At 43.2% G+C, this 23,003-nt stretch overlaps 1 protein-coding gene across 1 annotated transcript in view; it reads left to right on the top strand.

Moving 5' to 3' along the window:
- LOC143286927 (uncharacterized) overlaps positions 1–23,003 on the top strand; it is a 242,966-nt gene that overhangs the window by 56,508 nt on the left and 163,455 nt on the right. Inside the window, exons 54-66 of the mRNA XM_076594924.1 lie at positions 919–1,039; positions 1,916–2,133; positions 2,798–2,969; positions 3,443–3,660; positions 4,927–5,180; positions 5,742–6,581; positions 6,831–7,242; positions 7,962–8,154; positions 8,738–8,955; positions 9,698–10,138; positions 11,000–13,752; positions 15,035–15,350; positions 16,344–21,830. Coding sequence (XP_076451039.1) covers positions 919–1,039; positions 1,916–2,133; positions 2,798–2,969; positions 3,443–3,660; positions 4,927–5,180; positions 5,742–6,581; positions 6,831–7,242; positions 7,962–8,154; positions 8,738–8,955; positions 9,698–10,138; positions 11,000–13,752; positions 15,035–15,350; positions 16,344–21,830 — 11,643 coding nt within the window. The remainder of the gene's footprint in view (positions 1–918; positions 1,040–1,915; positions 2,134–2,797; positions 2,970–3,442; positions 3,661–4,926; positions 5,181–5,741; positions 6,582–6,830; positions 7,243–7,961; positions 8,155–8,737; positions 8,956–9,697; positions 10,139–10,999; positions 13,753–15,034; positions 15,351–16,343; positions 21,831–23,003) is intronic.

The raw sequence follows: 23,003 nt of genomic DNA, 5'->3' as shown, positions 1-23,003 counted from the left end.
AGCTTTTGCCCCATGTGTGCAGCCAAGCATTGAACTTGCTCAGTATTCACTGATACACTGTGCTCTGTATATTGTCAACATGTTGCTCATCCACAACCCTAGCAGCTATTAAGCCAAGGAAATTCAGTGCCCCACTCCCTATTCACTACCACAGACATCAAAGTCTGTTGTCCTCATCAGCCTTTTGCCCCGTCCACAGTGTCCTGCTCACAGGTGGAGAACATCTCCTGTCATGGTTCATGTAGGCACAGTACTCTGATGGGTTTGGGTGGAAACTGAGCTCTTTTGCTCACATAGTTTAAGACAAGGCAAAGACAGATTAATTTGGATAATATGTGCAATTTTCTTGTTGTTGCTTATATACTATCTGTTCTGTGTGTTTGTGTGTGAGAGTGTGTATGTGTTGTGCGAGTTTGTTGATATGATATTTTTCTTGCTGTTCCTTACAGTGTGGTATCTTCTGTATTTGTCTGCATGTAATGTATATATGTGTGTGTGTTTATGTGTGTTTTTGGGGAGCAAAGAGGTGCACAACGCACTATTGATAAGACAACATATTTTTTATGATAAAGTGTATGTGTGTGTTTGTGAGAGAGAGTGTGCCCAGCTCTGATTTCTATATGATGGGCTGACACCTGGCTTTGTGTATTTCATGCCTGGCTATTTGAAACCTTGTTGAAACTGTATTTGTGTGTGTAAGAGAGAGACACACAGTGTCAGTGCAGTACAGATGTGTTTGTGCATGTGTATGTGTGTGTGTGTGTATGTGTGTGTGTGTGTGTGTGTGTGAGACACAAGGTCACGGGGTACAGGGGTATATATGTGTGTGAGACACAAGGTCACAGGGTACAGGGGTATATATGTGTGTGAGACACAAGGTCAGCGGGGTACAGGGGTATATATGTGTGTGTGACACAGGATCAGAGGAGGTGGAGAGGCTGGCCAAACAGTTACATGTGACAGTGGCCCAGCGTGCTCCCCCTGAGTTCCTCAAGCCCTTGAAGCCTGTGCTGGAGGTGGAACCTGGTCAGCCTGCCAGGTAAGTGGACACTGAAACTGCCACACATGATTGCTCCTGTACAGTAAGGTCTGTTAGAGGACATTGACTGCACAGTGATGGACAGAGGTCCGTTAGAGGACATTGGCTGCACAGTGATGGACAGAGGTCTGTTAGAGGACATTGACTGCACAGTAATGGACAGAGGTCTGTTAGAGGACATTGACTGCACAGTAATGGACAGAGGTCTGTTAGAGGACATTGACTGCACAGTAATGGACAGAGGTCTGTTAGAGGTTATTGACTGCACAGTAATGGACAGAGGTCTGTTAGAGGACATTGACTGCACAGTAATGGACAGAGGTCTGTTAGAGGACATTGACTGGACAGTAATGGACAGAGGTCTGTTAGAGGACATTGACTGCACAGTAATGGACAGAGGTCTGTTAGAGGACCATGCACTGGCACACAGGACGACACTGTGACAGTTCGTTAAGAGATGGAGGTCTGTTGGAGGATCAAAACTGGTTACATGTGATACCTTTCATAGGGTGATAGGTTTCTGTGAATTATAGATGATATATTTCATTTCTGAATAAATGTGATATTTTTCTGTATTCATTAAGAAAGAATTTAGGGGATGGAGGGCGATGGGGTGAGGGTTGGGGGTGGGGGTTGTACATAGTATGTGATGAATGACATTTTTCTGTATACATGAAAGAGTGATTTAGTTTTGTGTTTCAATGATTGATTTTTTTTCCATACATATCAAGTGAAATGTTTGTTGTGCATCAGTCAGTGATATATTCTGCATGCCATAAAGAGTGGTATGTTAAGGCATAATGTATTTCTGTATATGCTAAGGAGTGATATACATCTGTATGCATCATAGACTGAACCCTGTTTGTTGTGATTCAGACTGGAAGCAGAGCTGACGTCCATGCCTGTGAACCGCGTGACATGGTATGTCAATGGCATTGAGATCCCACCCACAGATCGCACTCGCATGGTACAGGAGGGCAAAACAATCGTGCTCATCATCATCAATGTCGTCCCTCAGGACTCCGGCGAGTACACACTCAGAGTGCAGAACGACCTTGGAGAAGTCACCTGCAAAACCACACTCATTGTCAAAGGTTAGTCATCTGGTACTTGATACAATAAAATTCAATAGTTGGCTACTGAATTGTGAGTTGCTTTTAATGTAGTTTGCAGTGATGAAAGTAGAAATCATACTTTGTGCAGCTTGTTCTCTGTTATTTGCTTCTCATTCATTTTTCTTGTAAGTTAAGGAGTGTGCTGTTCAATTATGATAGTCACTTGTTATTGACTGTATTATGTGTTTTAATATATGATTTAGTGTGACTTTTATGTAAGTATTGTTTGGCTGTTAAGGAAGCAGATGCATTCTGTATTTTTGCTTTGCTTTTTGCTGTCAAGTTGAGATTTGTAATTGTTAAATTTTATCAGACATGTTTTGTAAACATTGGGTGTGTATGTGTTTATTTATAAAGTCACCTGGGGCAGAGTTGACCTTGTAATGTGTTTTCATAGCGTAACCAGGGATACTGTTCTTCATTAATTGTGTTTTTTTACACAGATTTTCCTGATTTTGGTTTTCAGGTTTACTTAAGGAGGAGAAAAATGAATTTTACAACAGCAAGTTAAGATTGAAATGATTTCATGCAGCATTTGTCACAAGTTAAGTGCTCAAGTATGGTGTGCTTTTGATAAAGTGCGTCTGACAGACTTGAGGGAAAGAAGATGGGTTTGTCTCACATAACAACATGCATTTTTCAGGTCGTGAGAAGTTCATAGAGATACCTGAAACAGAGAGCACAGAAACCATCACAGTGACCAGAACAGTGACCACCATCCAGCGTGAAGAACAGGTGGTAACCCAAACAGTGAAGCCACAGATCACCACACCGTTGGAACCTGAGATCTTTGTGCGGGAGAGAGGCATTGCCAGGTGAGACTGACAGACTTGTTCTGATGGATGTTAAAACCTTAAGAAAGGTGTATTACAGGTAAGGACTGTAATGGGGACATACGGACTGGTTGATGCACCAGCTGGTAATTCATGGGTCTGTAATGATACTGTTTCCAGACTGATGTATACTGTGCTCTAATCATTTATGTTAAGACCATTTTCAAACTGTCGCATCTTTTTCTTGAATGCTGATACAATGTACAAAGTGAAAAATGTAGTAATGTTGTATGCTAATAGAGTTTCTAAACTGATTTGTCTGTACAGATGTACACTTATATTGTTCTAGACTGCTATTTCTATTACAAGAAATGCAAATAACATTTCCAGATCAGTTTATCAAATAATGCATGCTGAAATCGTTTCCAGATAAGTATGTCTGTATATTTCAAGTATACTAATACTGTTTCCAGACTGGTATACCTGTAATGATGTGTGCTGATATATTTTTTCAGACTTGAGTGTCAGATCCAGTCACATCCACCTCCCCTGGTGACGTGGTATGTGAATGGCATGGAGATCAAGCCATCACCACACTACGAGATCCGCTTTGAGGATGGCAAGAGCACACTGCTGATCATCGAGGTCGGCCCAGAGGACACCGGCGAGTACACATGTCGCGCCGTGTCAGAGTTAGGGGAGGCAATCAGCAGCAGCACGCTCTATGTCCAAGGTACATCCTCTTTGTCATGATGCACACCATTTCAGCTTTATGTCCTTGAAGAGTCATGAATATTCATCATGTCAATTGTTAAGTGTTCTGTCGTTTCTGTACTGTTGTAACCATCTCAGCTGAACTTATCTGTATTTAGAAATTTAAAAAATGTGGTTGTTCACTATCGGAGTGCAGTGGTTTTGTTGCTGCATACAAATGAAAATGGTATCCAGCATGTGTCTCTCTTGTGTCCTGATGGCATGGTGGACAGGAAACAGGATTTCTGACCCTGCAGTATGGTAGTAATAGAAACATGATGATTTGCCTCTACAGTATGAAAACATGATTGCCTTGATGGTTTTTTTGTGTCTCCTACAGTTAGGTAGTGTTAGGAACATCATGATTGCCTTGTGGCCCCTATAGAATGGTAATGATAGAAACATGATGATTTCATTGTGGCGTATAGAAACATGATGTGATTTCCTTGTGGCCCCAACAGTATGTTTATGATAGAAATATGACAGAATATGATAGATATGATTTCCTTGTAGCAGATAGAAACATGACAATTTCCTTGTGGCAGATTGAAATACAATGATTTCCTTGTGGCAGATAGAAATATAGTGATTTCCTTGTGGCATAGAGAAACATGATGACTGCCTTGTGGCCCTAACAGTATTGTAATGATAGAAATATAATAGAAATATGACAGCATATGATAGATATGACTTCCTTATGGCAGATAGAAACATGATGATTTCCTTGCAGCAGATAGAAATATGATGATTTCCTTGTGGCATAGAGAAACATGATGACTGCCTTGTGGCCCCAACAGTTTGGTAATGATAGAAATATAATAGAAATGTGACAGAATATGATAGATGTGATTTCCTTGTGGCAGAAACATGATGATTTCCTTGTGGCAGATAGAAACATGATGATTTCCTTGTGGCAGAGAGAAATATGATGATGATTTCCTTGTGACAGAGAGAAACATGATGATTTCCTTGTGGCAGATAGAAACATGATGATTTCCTTGTAACATAGAGAAACATGATGATTTCCTTACGGCAGAGAGAAACATGATGATTTCCTTATGGCAGAGAGAAACATGATGATTTCCTTGTGGCAGAGAGAAATATGATGATTTTCTTGTGGCAGAGAGAGATACGATGATTCACATGATGATTTCCTTGTGGCAGAGAGAAACATGATGATTCACATGATGATTTCCTTATGGCAGAGAGAAACATGATGATTCACATGATGATTTCCTTGTGGCAGAACCTATTCAAGAGGAGATGCCCCAGCTGCAGGACACGACACACCTGGTGGAGCCCTCACCACTCATGGAGGCCATGGTGGCCCCGCGGTTCCTTGAGCCATTGCCCAGCGTTCAGGCTGTGGACGGGCAGGAGATCAAACTGTCGTGCCGTGTGGCCGGCTTTCCCATGCCTCGCATCTCGTTCTTCCACGACTCCAAGAACATTGACGAGGATGAGGAGTTTGTCATCACTTATGACACTCAGACGGGAGAGGTTAGTATAGAATGTTGACAGAAAAAACAAAAACGCATGCACGCATACACCCAAAGCCACGCACACACATGCACAAAGGCGCTAATACTCACAGACACACATACACGCAACACACGCTCATACACAAACACACATTTTGTTTTGCTCCTTATGGTAATGGGTAAAAAGATTGAATTAGATGTTCAGATATGTTCCTGGGATACACTACTGGTGTAACACCATATAATTTTCATGTCCATGTTATTTATCAGGACAGTGTATTACATGTGCATATCATAATGCTCTCTGTATTTGTATTATATAGCAAGCTATCTCTTGCATTTGTTGAATAAAAGATCATTGAAAAGGATCTGAAGATTGTGTACAGAAGGATATTTACCATGCAGCGGTTCTGGACAACTGGGCAAGAATAACATGCACGGAATGAAGTATACAAGGTTGGCATGATAAATGATAGGATAAATCAAGTAATCCATTAGTAACTTTATAAAACAAAAATCCCTTCTCCCAACCCACCCCCACCCCCCAAAGCTGACAGTGTGAGTGGTGGCGTGTGTGCAGATAAACCTGATCATTGTGGAAGTGTTCCCTGAGGATCAGGGCCAGTACATCTGTGTGGCTGAGAACCCGGCCGGCCAGGCCACCACCTCTGCCTACCTGACCATCCTGGAGTCTGAGGAGACAGTCATGGAGCTGGAACCTCAGCCTGCTGATCAGGTGGATGCTGGGCCTACGGAGACCCAGGAGCTGATCATCACCCTGGACGCCCCCATCGTCCCAGAGCCCATGGACGTGGAGGAGAAACCTGTACAGGAGGAGGCTGTCATCGCCACAGAGGTGACTGAGGAACAGGTGGTGCCAACGGTCATTGACAGACCAAAGGTGGAGCCACTGGTCAAAGAAGAACCCATGGCAGAGTCCCCTGTCTTTGAGTCCCCGATCCCTGTCTTTGAGTCCCCGATCCCAGAGTCTCTGACTGGCACAGAAACCTCAGACTCCTACTACACCGCTCAGGAAGAGGTGGAGGAAGAGATAACAGAGCCTGTTCTGATGGCCAAGGTTATTGACCGACCCAAACTGGTGGCTCTTGTCCCAGAGAAGATCCCAGAATCCCCAGAACGTGAGCTTGCTCCCATTGAGGTTGACCTGGAGGAAGAAATCCCAGAGTCCATCACGCCCACAGAAGAGGTGCAGGAGGACATGATAGAGAAGGAGGTGACAGTCAGGGAGATCACTCTGCCAGAGTTCATGGAGCCAGAGGAAGAGGCCCCTGTTGTCCTGCAGGAAACCACCACACAGGAAGTAACCACAGTCACAGAGGAAGTCACCTTTGTTGTTCCTGCTGCTGAAGAGGAAGAGACAGAGGTCAAGGTCGCTGTCCCAGAATCTCCTGTTGAAGAGGTGAGAAATTTGTATTCTCGCAAGAATCCTGCCTTCTTCTTTTTACTAAGTGCACACATATATTTTTAAGAATGTCTTTTTGGCACTGATTTATAAACTGATACTTATAGAGAAGCGATATGGCTTAATTTTCAGTCATTAAGGCGCTCTCATAATATAAAGTGCACTCTTTAAATTTTTTGCATGCTATTTGTGTATGTGTACATTCATATTTGTATGGTCAGTATGTTTGTATTAACACCATTTTAGGAGAAAACCTTCCCTGAGCCCAGCACGCCCCCTGAAGAGCTACCAGCAGAGGAAGTATTGGTGGAGGCGGTGATTGAGGTGGTTGAAGAGCAGCCGCAGATGCTGACAGTACAGGCTCCTGACGAGATCCCTCCCGAGTTCGTGGAGCTGCTGCAGCCCCAGGTGGTGCCGGAAGGAGAGACAGTCACCATGGTCTGCAAGCTGATTGGCTCCCCTGCCCCGGCTGTCACCTGGTATCGCAACAGTGTGGTGATTGAGAGCGGGCCAGACATCAAGCTGCACTATGACACAGAGACCGGTCAGTGCCGGCTGGAGATCACCGAGGTCTTCCCTGATGATGCTGGAGAGATCGTCTGCCGTGCTGTTAACCCCTTTGGCGAGGCCATGACCTCTGCTAACCTTCTCGTTCAAGGTGAGATTCTTAAGCCTTTGTTTCCTTGTTGGTATATTGCTAAACTTGATAGCTTTTTTACCACTGGAATCATCTGTATGGTCTGAGGGGAAACTGCAGCTGTTTCTGAATATACAGTACTGGATAGCATTGAATGTACCTGACTAGTACATTGGGTTTATGTGTAATTCATGTTATAGCTTTGACTCCTGTATGTAAACAGTGAGTCTGTCTGTCTGTCTGTATGTATGTATGTATGTATGTGTATGTCTGTATGCATGTATGTGTGCATGTATGTATATATATCTAATGAGGGCATCTGAGGAAAGCTTTTACAAATTCTTCTTTACTTGAAATACTTTTTCAATACCGTATTTGGCATTAACATTGCAAAACATGGAAATAATTGATTTTAAGGTCTAATCAGCAGATTGGGTTTGCATATATCAGGCACCTGCCATTTTCCAGATGTGATGTGGAATATATGGATCGGTCAGCTCATTTTTAGGCCTTCTTGAAACTGAAACTAATACTGTGTTACAATACAGATTTTCATGATGTCCTGAATTCCCATCAAGATTGAGCAGGTGTAACCTCCTTGCAGTAATGAAATTATCAGCAACATTTCATTTCTGCAAATTTTTCTGTGTTGTAGTCTGGTGTGTAGTTGGTGTGTGTCTGTATTCAGTGAAATGAGTACTGATGCATGCAAACTGATTCACTCTGTTGTTTCTGTGTAGTGGTGGAGGAAGAAGAAACAGTGACCACTACAGAAACAACCGTTACAGAAACAGTGACAACCACTACTGTACTGACAGAGCCTGAAGAGATTCGGTTGGTGGATGAACACCATGTGACCACTGTGGAAATGGCTCCTGTCTTCACCAAACCCCTCCTTCCCACTACACAGGTGGAGGAAGGAGGCACTGTCAGGTAAGGGTACAGGTTTGTGTGTGTGTGTCTCTGTGTGTGTGTGTGTGTGCGTGTGTGCGTGCGTGTGTTTGTGCATGTGCGTGTGTGTGTGTGATCGTGTGTAGTTGTGTGCTATATGTTATTGTGTGTGTGTGTGTGTGTGTGTGTGTGTGTGTGTGTGGATTTATTTTGTATTTGTGTGTGTCTGTGTGGATGTGTGTTACATACGTGTGTGTGTGTGTGTGTGTGTGTGTGTGTGCGTGTGTGTGAAAGTGGTGTTCTTTCAGCCTGTCTGATTTTCTGACTTTACTTTTTTTTCTCTCTCAAAATATGTGTAGTGTTCACATTACACTGCCAAGGCATCATGCTGTATGACCTGTGTGGGAGAAAGGAGGATTAATGTGGTCTTTTAAAAGTTGTCATTATAATTGAAATTATACCTTTGTTCTTGATCTCTGACTGGTTTTTATTTGATGATGCGGTTTCAGGCCGTAGTTGTCCAAAACAGACAGCTTGGCTACAAGCAACATTATCATTTTATCTAATGCACATGTGTGTGTGTGTGTGTGTGTGTGTGTGTGTGTGTGTGTGTGTGTCCATGCAGGCTTGAAGTGGAGCTGGAGTCACAGCCAGAAGCAGAGGTGAAGTGGTTTGTCAATGAACTCCAGGTGACCCCCACCCAGCGGACACACCTGGTGAAGGAGGGCAACACTCAGGCCCTGGTCATTGTTGACGTTACCCCAGAAGATTCTGGTGACTACGTCTGTCAGGCTGAGAACATTTATGGCACTGTCACTTGCAAGACGACACTGGTTGTCACACGTAAGTGATAACACTTATTGAAATATATAAAACACACACACACACACACACACACACACACACAGGGTGTAGTTTTCCACAGACTGGAGTCATAGAATGGATAGACACTCAAACTCACTTTGGATGGTCATTTTTCTCTCTGTCTCCCACAGACAGAACTAAACTTTCAGAACTGATTATTGACATTCTGGGTTTTTATATATACAAATACTGATCCTCTTAACTCAAGATTATGGCATCGTGGACAAAAAGATATATAAACTCTCAATGTAATATGCAGTGTTGTTGACAAGTGCAAAGCAAAGTCGGTCATGACTAATCACTTACTCATCAACACATAGGATGCTGTATGACCTGGCCAGTGTTTTCCATCCACAGCAAAACAGCTGACATGACTGTATATAGCTTTTTGTGGCAAGTGGTCATCAGGGCAGTGATAGCATCTTGCTGGTGGAATGCAAAAGTGGTTATTGGTATAGAGAGAATTCAAGTTGATTTCTTTTAGTCATCTGCAGTATGTTAGTGTGGTGTGTGTGTCATGTTCAAAAAGTACATTCTGTTTTTAACCATACATGTGTGTCATGTTCAAAAAGTACATTCTGTTTTTCAACCATACATGTGTGTCATGTTCAAAAAGTACATTCTGTTTTTCAAGCATGCTTTCCAAAAGTGGTATTGTGTGGTGTGTGATGGTCCATGTGAACAATGCAGCAGACTGCAGGGTGACTTGTGTCATGTGCAGCGATCCACCGGAAGGAGGTGGTGATCCAGAGAGAGGACATGGAGAAGGAGCAGGAGGTGAAGCCTGTGGAACAGGTGCCGGAGGAGGGAGCAGAAGCCCCCAAGGCAGAGGAGGTTCCCGAGGGTCCCAGTGACACCTCCCCTGTGGAGGAACCCATCGCCCCTCGCTTCACCACTCTGCTGCAGCCCCTGCACGTGGAGGACGGACAGCGCGTGGTCATGACCGTACGCTTCATTGGCCGCCCATCGCCTCGCATCACCTGGTATCAGAACGGTGTGGAACTGAAGCCTAGCCCTGACTTCGAGATCTATGTGGACCACAGCAAGGGGGAGACCACCCTGATCATTGTGGAAGTGTTCCCTGAAGATGAGGGCGAGTACACCTGTATCGCCGTCAACGAAGTCGGCGAGTCCATCACCACATGCAGGCTCACAGTGATCAGTAAGTCCAGATTGAAAGACATTGTTGTTAAAGTTTAAAGTTTTAAAGACTAAAAGAAGGACAATGCTGTGCATTATGCTCTACAAAGAGATCTAAAAGAAGCCAGAATTGTCAGATAATAAGTGCTAAACAAGATGAGTAATGTTTACATCTGAAAGGGACACAACTTGCTGCTGCTGTACAAGTCCATAAGACAAATATTGTTAAAGATCTGTTGATGTGAATCTCACCAGCCATCAGATTGATCTGAGAGCCAGCACCAAGTTAGTATCCAAAGGGAATGGAAATGAATTTATCTGCATTTTTGTACAAAAGTTCAGATGATTATGGGAAAAGGGGAAGAATTCATGTAACTTCAAAGGGTAATGTGCTTCTTGCAAGATCATCCACAAGAGAAGTAAAGTGGAACTTGAGAGAGAGAAGACCCTGTAGGTTATATGAATTGCTAAGAGAAGCAGCACACTCTGCAGTTATATTTCATTTCCTGGTTATCCGTATGTTTGTAAAGGACTTATGTCTAAACAGTAGAGACCGTAACAAATTCTTTTACTCCTCTCAGCTTCTCACTTTAAATTTGAACTAACTGAAAGACTATAGTAAGGGACTGACAGTGCATCACAATACAAACACTGCTACTGTCCAGATTTCAAACCATTACATTATCTTATCAATAAATCACGATTACGAAACATAACAACATAAAGAACTTTATCATCAGTATATAAATGAAAGGATTATTTTATAGTTTTGTTGTTGTTGTTTTTTTCGAGAAGAGATACCCCAAACAAAAAAGTACATTAATTGTGTTCATGTGTTGTGAACAGTGAAGGCTAATGGAGCCTGTTTGATTTCTGTGTTTAGGTACAGAGGAGGAGGTTGAGGTGGAATCAGATGAAGTTCACAAGGAGACCATCGAGATTGACCTGTCCAAGGAACAGCCAGAGGAGGTGATTCCTGTGGAAGACCTGACTACCACTTCTGTCAAAGAACTCGTTTCTCACCAGGTGCAGCCCACCACACCAACCACTGTCCAGATCCACATTGGAGTTCCTCAGGTTAGCAAGACAACAGCCACCACTGTTGTTCAAGAGACCACCACTATCACATCGGTCCGAAGGGAATTGGTGGAAGAGGAAACCCCCACTGTGTCTGAGGGCCCCACCACCAGAACCACTTCAGTTGTCGTGACCAAAGCTGAAGAGTTGACGCCTGTTGAGCTGAGGGTCAACATCCCTGTACAGCAAGCCCAGTCCCAGGTTGTGGAGCAGCTGACAGAAGCTACACGCCTTGTCACATCAGAGGTACACCAGATACCTGTGGAGGAAAAACCGGCAGAAGAGAGACACACAGAAACCATTGAGATCATACAGCAGCCCCAGCCCCAACAGGTGGAAATCCAAGTGCCAGTCACCAAGACTGAGACAACAGAGATCCGCACACAGTTGGAGCCCCGTCGTGAATCTGTTCAAAGAATTGAAGTAGAAATCCATGAAGCTCAGCTCCAAAGGCCGGCCCAGCCCCAGGAACTGGAGATCCCCATCAGCAAGGTGTCCCGATCAGCTGTGGACATTGAAATTGTGGACAGCAGGGGAACTGAAGTGTCCCGACCTGTAGAGGACACAGTAGAGGAGACCAGAGAAACCATTGTGGTGGAAAGCAAGGTGGTGCCTCAGGAACCAGAGCAACCACAGCCACTCACAGAAGAGGCAGAAGTGATCGTGGACGCAGTGCCTGAAGAGGCTGTTATTCCTGTGGAGGAAACTGAAGTGAAAGCTCCTGTACAGGAGATGGTCACTTTGGAAACAGAAGTTGTTGCTGAGTCAGAAGAAGTTCCCTCTGAAGTGCAGATGGAGATTGAACTGGTTCCAGAAGAACAACCCACAGAAGAAGAAACAAAAACTTTTGAAGAAACCATCACCCTTGAAAGTCAGGTTTCTGACATTGGAGCTCCTGCCACAGTGGCCATCGAGGAATCTCGAGTGGACAGCAGCATTGAAGTTCAAATTGCAGAAGACACTCTGGATGTGGCAGAAACCATTGTCAAAGCCCCCGAGGAAGAGATCATTGTCACTGAAAAAGAGAGTATTGAGTTTGACCTGACTCCTTCTGAAGTGCAGCTGCAAGTAGAACTGGTTCCTGAAGAGAAGCCCAGTGAAGAAACAGCCCCCACCTTTGAAGAAACTATCAGTTTGGATGTACAGGCTGTAGATAAGGAGACCCCCACAGCCGTCCCAACAGAAGAGTCCAAAGTGGAGGGCATCATTGAAGTAGAGGCACCAGAAGAAGTGGGTGAAATGCAGGAAGCAGAAGTCAGTGCCCCAACTGAAGATGTCATCATTACAGAAAGAGAAGTGTTAGACACCGCTGAGGAAATACCCTCTGAAGTGCAGATGGAAGTGGAGTTTGTGCCAGAAGAGAAACCTCAGGAGGAACTGGCTGTCACTGTGGAGGAGGTCATCAGTGTGGACACTCAGCCCGTAGAGGAAGACATGCCAGTGGCAGCACCCACCGAGCCATCGCAGGTGGAGGATGTGCTGGAAGAGCAGACTGTGGAAATCACCATGGATGTCCCACTGGCTGAAACTCAAGCTCCCACTGAAGAGCTCATTGTGAGTGAGAGAGACCAGATCGCCATGGCAGCAGAAATCCCCTCAGAGGTGCAGATGGAGGTTGAGCTTGTTCCAGAGGACAAACCCGAGGAACAAGAAGCAGTCACTTTGGAAGAACCTGTCACCATGGACACAGAGGTTGTCACAGAAACTCAGGTCATAGAGACTGTGAAAGAGACCAAGGTGGAAGACGTCACTGAAGAACAGGCCCCAGAACTCATCACTGAAGTAGAAGAAACAGAAGTGAAGGCTCCAGAGGAAGAGGTGATAGTAACAGAAAGAGCCACACTTGAAATAGGAGTTGTGCCTGCTGAAGTTCAGATGGAAGTGGAGTTGGTCCCTGAAGAGAAGCCTGAGGACCAAGAAGAGGCCACTTTCCAAGAGACCATCACCGTCCAGACTGTTCCTGAAGGCCTGGAAACTCAGATTGCTGCTCCTTCTCAAGAAACTCAAGTGGAAGTGCGAGAGGTCCTGGAGGTGTCTGACCTGGCAGAAACCTTTGTGACAGAGAAGCAGGTGAGCCAAGTTGAGGATACACCCTTGGAAGAGGTGACCTTAGAGATCCAGGTGAGAGAAGAAGAAGGAGTGGAGCCTGCAGTTGTCACCACCCAGGTGGAGCAAGTGGAGGTGTCTGAAATGGAGCAGGTGACAGAAAGTCACAAAGAAGAAATTCAGCTGGAGATTGTAGGCCAGCAACCTGAGCAGGAAGAAGTTCTGTTGACCATTCAGGTGGAGCCATCAGAAATCCCCAGCATCACAGAGAAGTCCCAAGTGGAAATCCCAGTGTCTGAAGAGGTGACTGTTGAAACACAAACATTTGTGTCAGAAACAGAGGTGCCTGAGAAACCAGTAGAAAGTGAAGAGAGACACCTTGAAGAAATCACTCTTCAAATTGAAGGCAAACAGCAAGAGTTGGAGGAGGTTCAGCTTACATTGCAAGTGGAAGAGAAAGAGCAACCGGAAGAGACCCCTCTGACAGAAGTGGCCGCCCCATCAATTGAACAGGTATGTGGCCCTTCAACACAATCTGTAGTGGGTAGTTGTAGTCATAGCAACAACACTTCTATCTTCTTCATGCAGGATATGAGACATTTCCGAAAATGAATGGGGAAAACCTGTATACTTGTATTTTCAACAGACCAGTGAGTCAGCTAATTTACATGGAAATGAAATTTTGAAAAGTATAGTATTCCTTGTGGATCTGTGCAGAACAGTGGCACTCTGACAGCAAATGAAAGGGGTTTATTTTGGAGCACAAAAAATATTTTGTTTGGTCAGTTTGGGATTGTAAGCCAGATCAGTCTCAGCATTTTGACTTTGACAAGCAAAATTTAAAATAAAAAGACATATAGAGTGTAGGTTGTTTCCCAATTCTGTCATTGATAAAATAATAGTAAGATAAACAATTCACAAGCATAATAAAACTTTTTGTTTTGTTTTTTTGTTTTGTTTTATATTTAAATCTTTCTGTCAGATTAAACAGTGATTTAGATCTCCATTCAAATTAGGGAGCTGGGTTTTTTTTTCAAAATCTTTGTTGATTTATTGTTTTGAGCTTTCAGTCTAGCTTAAGATCTTCAGCAAATAGACTGTTCTAAAATTGTTTTGAACTTTCAGTCTACTTTAAGACCTTCAGCTATCAGACTGTTCTAAGTTTGTATTCAACAAAAATTGGGTTTGCCAGGAGTCAAGAGATACCAACTTCTGCTGGTAAAAAGGAGCAGACAGAAATCAACATTCATATTAATTGATAATTCTTGTTCCTTGATTTCTAGGGATTCCCTATTTCCCCCTTGATATATATTATTTATACCAGGAATCTGAATGTTTGGTAGCACTTATAACCTTAAGATCACTGGAGAGACTGCCAGACCTGAAGGTGTCAGAGGCTAAGTGTGTCGATTGAAATGCTTTGTCTGCACAATGATGAGACGTATTCCTCACTTGATATGTTCTGTTAGCACAGTGATCCTGTGTGTTTTTTTTTTTTTAACTACCTATCAACACAATGGTAGTACTATCGTTGTTCTTGTATAGTTTTAAAGACTTGTATGTCTTACAAGCTTGCACATTGAAATATATATAACTGGACATGAATGATAGATCTTGAGATGCTTTTTGATCATTCTGATCCTCATTGCCAAATTTGACTCAAAGAAATGGAAAGAAAAGGCCAGATAAAAAGGAGATTTATTATTAATGTTGATGAAGTCCAGAAAAGAAAAGTTAAGCATTATACAAATGTCAGGCAGCTGCTGTAGTGACCAAGGCATGTGTTGTATGGCAGGTGCTCGAGGTGCCAGAGGTGGTGGAGGGCAAGGCGCCTGAGTTCACCTGGGGGCTCATGTCACTCAAAGTGATGGATGGAGAAGAGGTCAAGTTTCGTTGTGAGGTCAATGGGGTGCCCATGCCTGACATTTCGTGGTTCCATGACGACAAACCCATCACGGAGAACCAGGACTTCACCTTGTCCTATGACGTGGAGTCCGGGGCCTGCACCCTGCTGATCGCCGAGGTCTTCCCGCAGGACGCAGGCGAATACCGCTGTGTGGCTGTCAACACACATGGAGAGGCTGTGACACGGGCTTTCCTTGAAGTGGAATGTGAGTACATCTCTTCTTTCTCCCACTGTTGACTTGGAGAACACATACATGATTAGGTTTGTTGGGCGTTGTACATAAAGCTGTGATTGACCAACCCACACCCACATAGCTTATCTGCATTGGTGAATCAAAACAGAAGGCTTAGTCAAGATAATAGAGCTTCAAGAATATGCGCTATAGCAAGAAGTCTTAATAAAATAATAATCTAACATTTAAAATAAATATATTAAAAGGGATCTGTTTTTCAGGGAAATTTTGGTAGGGCTTAAAAGACAGTTTGCAGAGCACAGATAATATGCTCTAAAACATTAACATCTGTTATGTGTTGAATGAAAAGCAGGTGATTGTCATGTCTTTTAGGATAGTTTGCATATATTTTTGTTCATGAAATACACTTGTTTACAAGCAACATCCTTTGCTTTTTTAAGAGAAAAAGTACTACAAATAAGCTGCATCAGTATAATTAGTTGTACTATAAGATTGCTTGATGAAATTAAGGAAAAACGTCAGTACAGTCATTGTGGATTTTCAACCACAACAAAAACATTTTGATGATTATGGCAAATGAAGCAGAATATATCAAAACTTATCAGTGGCTCTTACAGATTTTGTTTGGTTTTTGGATTATGCTTCATGCTGGCTTCAGTTTCATGTTGTACAGACTGCTCACAACTCACTGATTCTAGAGTTCATGAGATAATAATACATTTTATGGATGAAAAGTAAGATGAAGTTAAATCTTTTGCATGTTTCAACAACATGTAAATCATAAAAAACCCCGTAACTTTAATCACCAAAGCTTCCTTTATTCATACATGGAAATGAATCTTACATAAAAAGAATACTGAAATATATTGTCAGGAGCATTGATGAATGTAGCTGGCATGGCACCTCTGCTCATGTAGATGTTAAAAAAAATGTGGTATTGGTGTTTAATTTAGTGTATTTACTGTATGGTTGTTTGGAACCTGGTTTCCTTTTGTCTGTTTGCAGCCTATGAATATGTACCCGACAGTGAGGAAGCATCAGAGTCTTTGATGTCTTCCATTGAGCCCTCTTCTCCCAAACCAACTCCTGCTGACTCAGACACTGAGCTACCCACTCATTCTCGTGAGTTTGTGGAAGAGATCCACAGGCTTCAAGAGCAGATATCTGCAGAACTTATAGAACATGAAGAAGAAGCTCCCAAAGAAGAAAGTGCACCGGAATATGTGGCTCAAGCTGAAGCTGAAGACCAGCCGGAGGAAGAAGCTGTGATCATGATCAGTGAAGTCCCATCTGAAACGGTGGCTGGAACTCAGGAACCCAGCGAATCTGTCCAGGTTTCGGCAGAGGAGACCCATTTCCAAGCAGAACCAGTGCAGGAAGTTGCTGAGGTTCCCCAAGTGGTTGAAGTGCCAGAGGAAGAGTCCCAAGCAGCCATACAGGTAGAAGTGCCAGCTGATGTGCTGGACACAGCTCAGGAAAAGCCTGTAGAACTGAAGGTGGAAGCAACTGAAGAGGAGGTGGAGCAGCCTGCTGTTTCACTGGTCACTGAAGAAACAACTGAAGAAATCATACCATCTGACATAACCATAGAGCTTTTAGGGGCAGAGCAACAACAGCCTTCAGAATTCAAAACAGAAGCTGTTGAAGAAATCACAGAACAGCCAGAAGTCATAGATATCACAAAGGAAATGCCAGAAGAAGCTGTTCCTTCTGAAATCTCTATTGAACTTGTTGGGGCTGAAGAAGAGAAGCCTGAGGAATACAAGATCGAAGTTGTCGAAGAAGTGACAGAACAACCAGAGGTGACAGATGTGACAAAAGCAACACCAGAAGAAGCTGTTCCTTCTGAAATCTCTGTTGAACTTGTTGGGGCTGAAGAAGAGAAGCCTGAGGAATACAAGATCGAAGTTGTCGAAGAAGTGACAGAACAACCAGAGGTGACAGATGTAACAAAGGAAACACCAGAAGAAGCTGTTCCTTCTGAAATCTCTATTGAACTTGTTGGGGCTGAAGAAGAGAAGCCTGAGGAATACAAGATCGAAGTTGTTGAAGAAGTGACAGAACAACCAGAGGTGACAGATGTGACAAAAGAAACACCAGAAGAAGCTGTTCCTTCTGAAATCTCTGTTGAACTTGTTGGGGCTGAAGAAGAGAAGCCTGAGGAATACAAGATTGAAGTTGTCGAAGAAGTGACAGAACAACCAGAGGTGACAGATGTGACAAAAGAAACACCAGAAGAAGCTGTTCCTTCTGAAATCTCTATTGAACTTGTTGGGGCTGAAGAAGAGAAGCCTGAGGAATACAAGATCGAAGTTGTCGAAGAAGTGACAGAACAACCAGAGGTGACAGATGTGACGAAAGCAACACCAGAAGAAGCTGTTCCTTCTGAAATCTCTGTTGAACTTGTTGGGGCTGAAGAAGAGAAGCCTGAGGAATACAAGATTGAAGTTGTTGAAGAAGTGACAGAACAACCAGAGGTGACAGATGTGACAAAAGAAACACCAGAAGAAGCTGTTCCTTCTGAAATCTCTATTGAACTTGTTGGGGCTGAAGAAGAGAAGCCTGAGGAATACAAGATCGAAGTTGTCGAAGAAGTGACAGAACAACCAGACGTGAAAGATGTGACAAAGGAAACACCAGAAGAAGCTGTTCCTTCTGAAATCTCTATTGAACTTGTCGGGGCTGAAGAAGAGAAGCCTGAGGAATACAAGATCGAAGTTGTCGAAGAAGTGACAGAACAACCAGAGGTGACAGATGTGACAAAAGCAACACCAGAAGAAGCTGTTCCTTCTGAAATCTCTGTTGAACTTGTTGGGGCTGAAGAAGAGAAGCCTGAGGAATACAAGATCGAAGTTGTCGAAGAAGTGACAGAACAACCAGAGGTGACAGATGTGACAAAAGCAACACCAGAAGAAGCTGTTCCTTCTGAAATCTCTATTGAACTTGTTGGGGCTGAAGAAGAGAAGCCTGAGGAATACAAGATCGAAGTTGTCGAAGAAGTGACAGAACAACCAGAGGTGACAGATGTAACAAAGGAAACACCAGAAGAAGCTGTTCCTTCTGAAATCTCTGTTGAACTTGTCGGGGCTGAAGAAGAGAAACCTGAGGAATACAAGATTGAAGTTGTTGAAGAAGTGACAGAACAACCTGAGGTGACAGATGTGACAAAGGAAACACCAGAAGAAGCTGTTCCTTCTGAAATCTCTGTTGAACTTGTCGGGGCTGAAGAAGAAAAGCCTGAGGAATACAAGATCGAAGTTGTCGAAGAAGTGACAGAACAACCAGAGGTGACAGATGTGACAAAAGAAACACCAGAAGAAGCTGTTCCTTCTGAAATCTCTATTGAACTTGTTGGGGCTGAAGAAGAGAAGCCTGAGGAATACAAGATCGAAGTTGTTGAAGAAGTGACAGAACAACCAGAGGTGACAGATGTGACAAAAGCAACACCAGAAGAAGCTGTTCCTTCTGAAATCTCTGTTGAACTTGTCGGGGCTGAAGAAGAGAAGCCTGAGGAATACAAGATCGAAGTTGTTGAAGAAGTGACAGAACAACCAGAGGTGACAGATGTGACAAAAGAAACACCAGAAGAAGCTGTTCCTTCTGAAATCTCTATTGAACTGGTTGGGGCTGAAGAAGAGAAGCCTGAGGAATACAAGATCGAAGTTGTTGAAGAAGTTACAGAACAACCAGAGGTGACAGATGTGACAAAGGAAACACCAGAAGAAGCTGTTCCTTCTGAAATCTCTGTTGAACTTGTTGGGGCTGAAGAAGAGAAGCCTGAGGAATACAAGATCGAAGTTGTTGAAGAAGTGACAGAACAACCTGAGGTGACAGATGTGACAAAAGCAACACCAGAAGAAGCTGTTCCTTCTGAAATCTCTATTGAACTTGTCGGGGCTGAAGAAGAGAAGCCTGAGGAATACAAGATCGAAGTTGTTGAAGAAGTTACAGAACAACCAGAGGTGACAGATGTGACGAAAGAAACACCAGAAGAAGCTGTTCCTTCTGAAATCTCTGTTGAACTTGTCGGTGCTGAAGAAGAGAAGCCTGAGGAATACAAGATCGAAGTTGTCGAAGAAGTGACAGAACAACCAGAGGTGACAGATGTGACAAAAGCAACACCAGAAGAAGCTGTTCCTTCTGAAATCTCTATTGAACTTGTCGGGGCTGAAGAAGAGAAGCCTGAGGAATACAAGATCGAAGTTGTCGAAGAAGTGACAGAACAACCAGAGGTGACAGATGTGACAAAGGAAACACCAGAAGAAGCTGTTCCTTCTGAAATCTCTGTTGAACTTGTTGGGGCTGAAGAAGAGAAGCCTGAGGAATATAAGATCGAAGTTGTTGAAGAAGTGACAGAACAACCAGAGGTGACAGATGTGACAAAGGAAACACCAGAAGAAGCTGTTCCTTCTGAAATCTCTGTTGAACTTGTTGGGGCTGAAGAAGAGAAGCCTGAGGAATACAAGATCGAAGTTGTTGAAGAAGTCACAGAACAACCTGAGGTGACAGATGTGACAAAAGAAACACCAGAAGAAGCTGTTCCTTCTGAAATCTCTATTGAACTTGTCGGGGCTGAAGAAGAGAAGCCTGAGGAATACAAGATCGAAGTTGTCGAAGAAGTGACAGAACAACCAGAGGTGACAGATGTGACAAAAGAAACACCAGAAGAAGCTGTTCCTTCTGAAATCTCTATTGAACTTGTCGGGGCTGAAGAAGAGAAGCCTGAGGAATACAAGATCGAAGTTGTCGAAGAAGTGACAGAACAACCAGAGGTGACAGATGTGACAAAAGAAACACCAGAAGAAGCTGTTCCTTTTGAAATCTCTGTTGAACTTGTCGGGGCTGAAGAAGAGAAGCCTGGGGAATACAAGATTGAAGTTGTTGAAGAAGTGACAGAACAACCAGAGGTGACAGATGTGACAAAAGAAACACCAGAAGAAGCTGTTCCTTCTGAAATCTCTGTTGAACTTGTCGGGGCTGAAGAAGAGAAGCCTGAGGAATATAAGATCGAAGTTGTTGAAGAAGTGACAGAACAACCTGAGGTGACAGATGTGACAAAGGAAACACCAGAAGAAGCTGTTCCTTCTGAAATCTCTGTTGAACTTGTCGGGGCTGAAGAAGAGAAGCCTGAGGAATACAAGATCGAAGTTGTCGAAGAAGTGACAGAACAACCAGAGGTGACAGATGTGACAAAGGAAACACCAGAAGAAGCTGTTCCTTCTGAAATCTCTGTTGAACTTGTCGGTGCTGAAGAAGAGAAGCCTGAGGAATACAAGATCGAAGTTGTTGAAGAAGTGACAGAACAACCAGAGGTGACAGATGTGACAAAGGAAACACCAGAAGAAGCTGTTCCTTCTGAAATCTCTATTGAACTTGTTGGGGCTGAAGAAGAGAAGCCTGAGGAATATAAGATCGAAGTTGTCGAAGAAGTGACAGAACAACCAGAGGTGACAGATGTGACAAAAGCAACACCAGAAGAAGCTGTTCCTTCTGAAATCTCTATTGAACTTGTCGGGGCTGAAGAAGAGAAGCCTGAGGAATACAAGATCGAAGTTGTCGAAGAAGTGACAGAACAACCAGAGGTGACAGATGTGACAAAAGAAACACCAGAAGAAGCTGTTCCTTCTGAAATCTCTATTGAACTTGTTGGGGCTGAAGAAGAGAAGCCTGAGGAATACAAGATCGAAGTTGTCGAAGAAGTGACAGAACAACCTGAGGTGATTCAAGTGGCAGAAGAGATCACTGATAAAGCTGTCACTGAGGAAGTACCAACAGAAGTAGAAGCTGTTCACAAGCAGCCAGAATTTCAGACAAAAGAAACAGAGGAGGTCATTGTGGTCTCAGACATGGAAGAACAGCCAGAGGAGGCAGTCAGCAAAGCCGTACAGGAGGAGATAGAGCAATTTGCCACTGAGTTTGTGGAGAAGATCATCACTGATGTCCAGGAGAAGCAAGCTCTGGAAGAACCTCTTGTTGCCGAAGAGGCTCCTGTTGAAGAGAAGCAGCCAGTTGAAGAAGAGAAACCTGAAGAAACATTGGATTCCTTTGTATCAGGCCTTGTGCATGACATTCTGGATCAAGCTGAAACCAAGGCTGTGTCTACAGTCACCACCACTGTACAACAGCAGGTGGACATTGAAATCCAGCCAGTGGAGGAGGTGGTCAGGGAGCAGATAGAAGTCGAATTCCCAACGGAACCAGAAGAAGTGCTGGAGGCTCCCACTTTCAAAGTCATGCTGTCGGACCTGACAGTGAAGGAAGGATCCAAGACAGTTCTGGAGGTGGTGGTCACCGGACATCCCATGCCTGAACTCACCTGGCAGCTGGATGATCAGCCACTTACACAGTCTGAGGGAATCACCGTGGTTACAGAAAAGGGCCATTCTGTGCTGACCATCCTTGAGGTTCTCCCTGAGGACGAGGGAGAATATCGGGTGGAAGCTGTCAACAAGGTTGGCCGCTGCACATCTGTTGCCTACATGACCGTATTACGTAAGTTGCTGCTTTATAGAAATGCAACCCTCCTTTTGTTTTGTGTAATGACTTATTTTTTCTTACCACATTTCCTTTTTTTCATAATAGTTTGGAAAACTAAAAACAGGAAAGAGATTTGAAAGAGAATGAACTAAATGAAATAAAAGAAAAGTTACACAAATTTCATGTTCACTTTGGAGTTAATTTTATAATGGCAGGAGAATAGTTCATATGAATTTAAAAAGACAAATTGGGTGAATTATTGAATAAATGAACTTTAAAAAAGTGACACAAATTTCATTTTCTTTTTTGGATTTAATTTGAAAATGTCTGTAGAAAAATTTTCTGCATTTCTTTCAACAATACATTTTCCATCATTCCATACAGCTGGCTTGTCAGTTTCAGAATGCAAACAATTAAAGAGTTTTTTAATTATTGGAAAAAAAAAAATATATATATTGGCTGTATGATTTCTAGAATGTTTGTGAATTCCCTTCCTGTGATGGTGGACATGACATTGTTCTTAAGGAATATAACTGACATAAGTTTTGAAATATCTTGTAACTGGACCTGGGGAAAAAGAGATGTTGGGAGGGTGGGGGGTTAAATTTTGCTGTTTACCTTGTTTTGCCTTACCTACCTCCCTTTGTCCTTACTTTCCTGGTGCCCTGCATTATGGGTCATGCCTCCTTTTTCCACACCTCCCTTCTACAGTGACTCCATCATCCTCCGTTTGCCACTCCTACCAGACCTCAGGCCTGGAGTTCCTTTCTTTCCCCTTTTGTTCATGTTCTGCCCATGTTACTGATCCATCCAGTGCCAGAATAGTAACAAATGGATGCATTCTTTTTTCTTTTTGTCTTTTTCACCATATGTAATCACCTTATGGAATGGTTCTGTGAGTTTCAAAACTCTGCAGTTGAAATTCTAGATTTCCAGGGTGCTATATTTCTTTTCATTTGTATGGTAGATATTCTTTGACAGTTTTTCCTGTTTGCTTTAAATATCCAATAGTAAATATTAGTGAGCATAGCCCTGCAAGTGCTAGTGTTAGTTGTTCTTCTAGTAATGTTTGCCAAGACCTTGATCAATAATGAACTATGCATTTTCTTGGCTGAAATAATATTCACATGATTTTCAGCATTTGGTTGGCCTCAGCAGCCTACTACTACATTCGTTGAAAATATTGAT

The sequence above is a fragment of the Babylonia areolata genome, chromosome 1, assembly GCF_041734735.1.
Source record: "Babylonia areolata isolate BAREFJ2019XMU chromosome 1, ASM4173473v1, whole genome shotgun sequence".
NCBI lineage: Eukaryota > Metazoa > Mollusca > Gastropoda > Neogastropoda > Buccinidae > Babylonia > Babylonia areolata.
The sequence above is the reverse complement of the archived record's forward strand: the minus strand, read 5'-3'. Positions and strand labels throughout refer to the sequence as shown.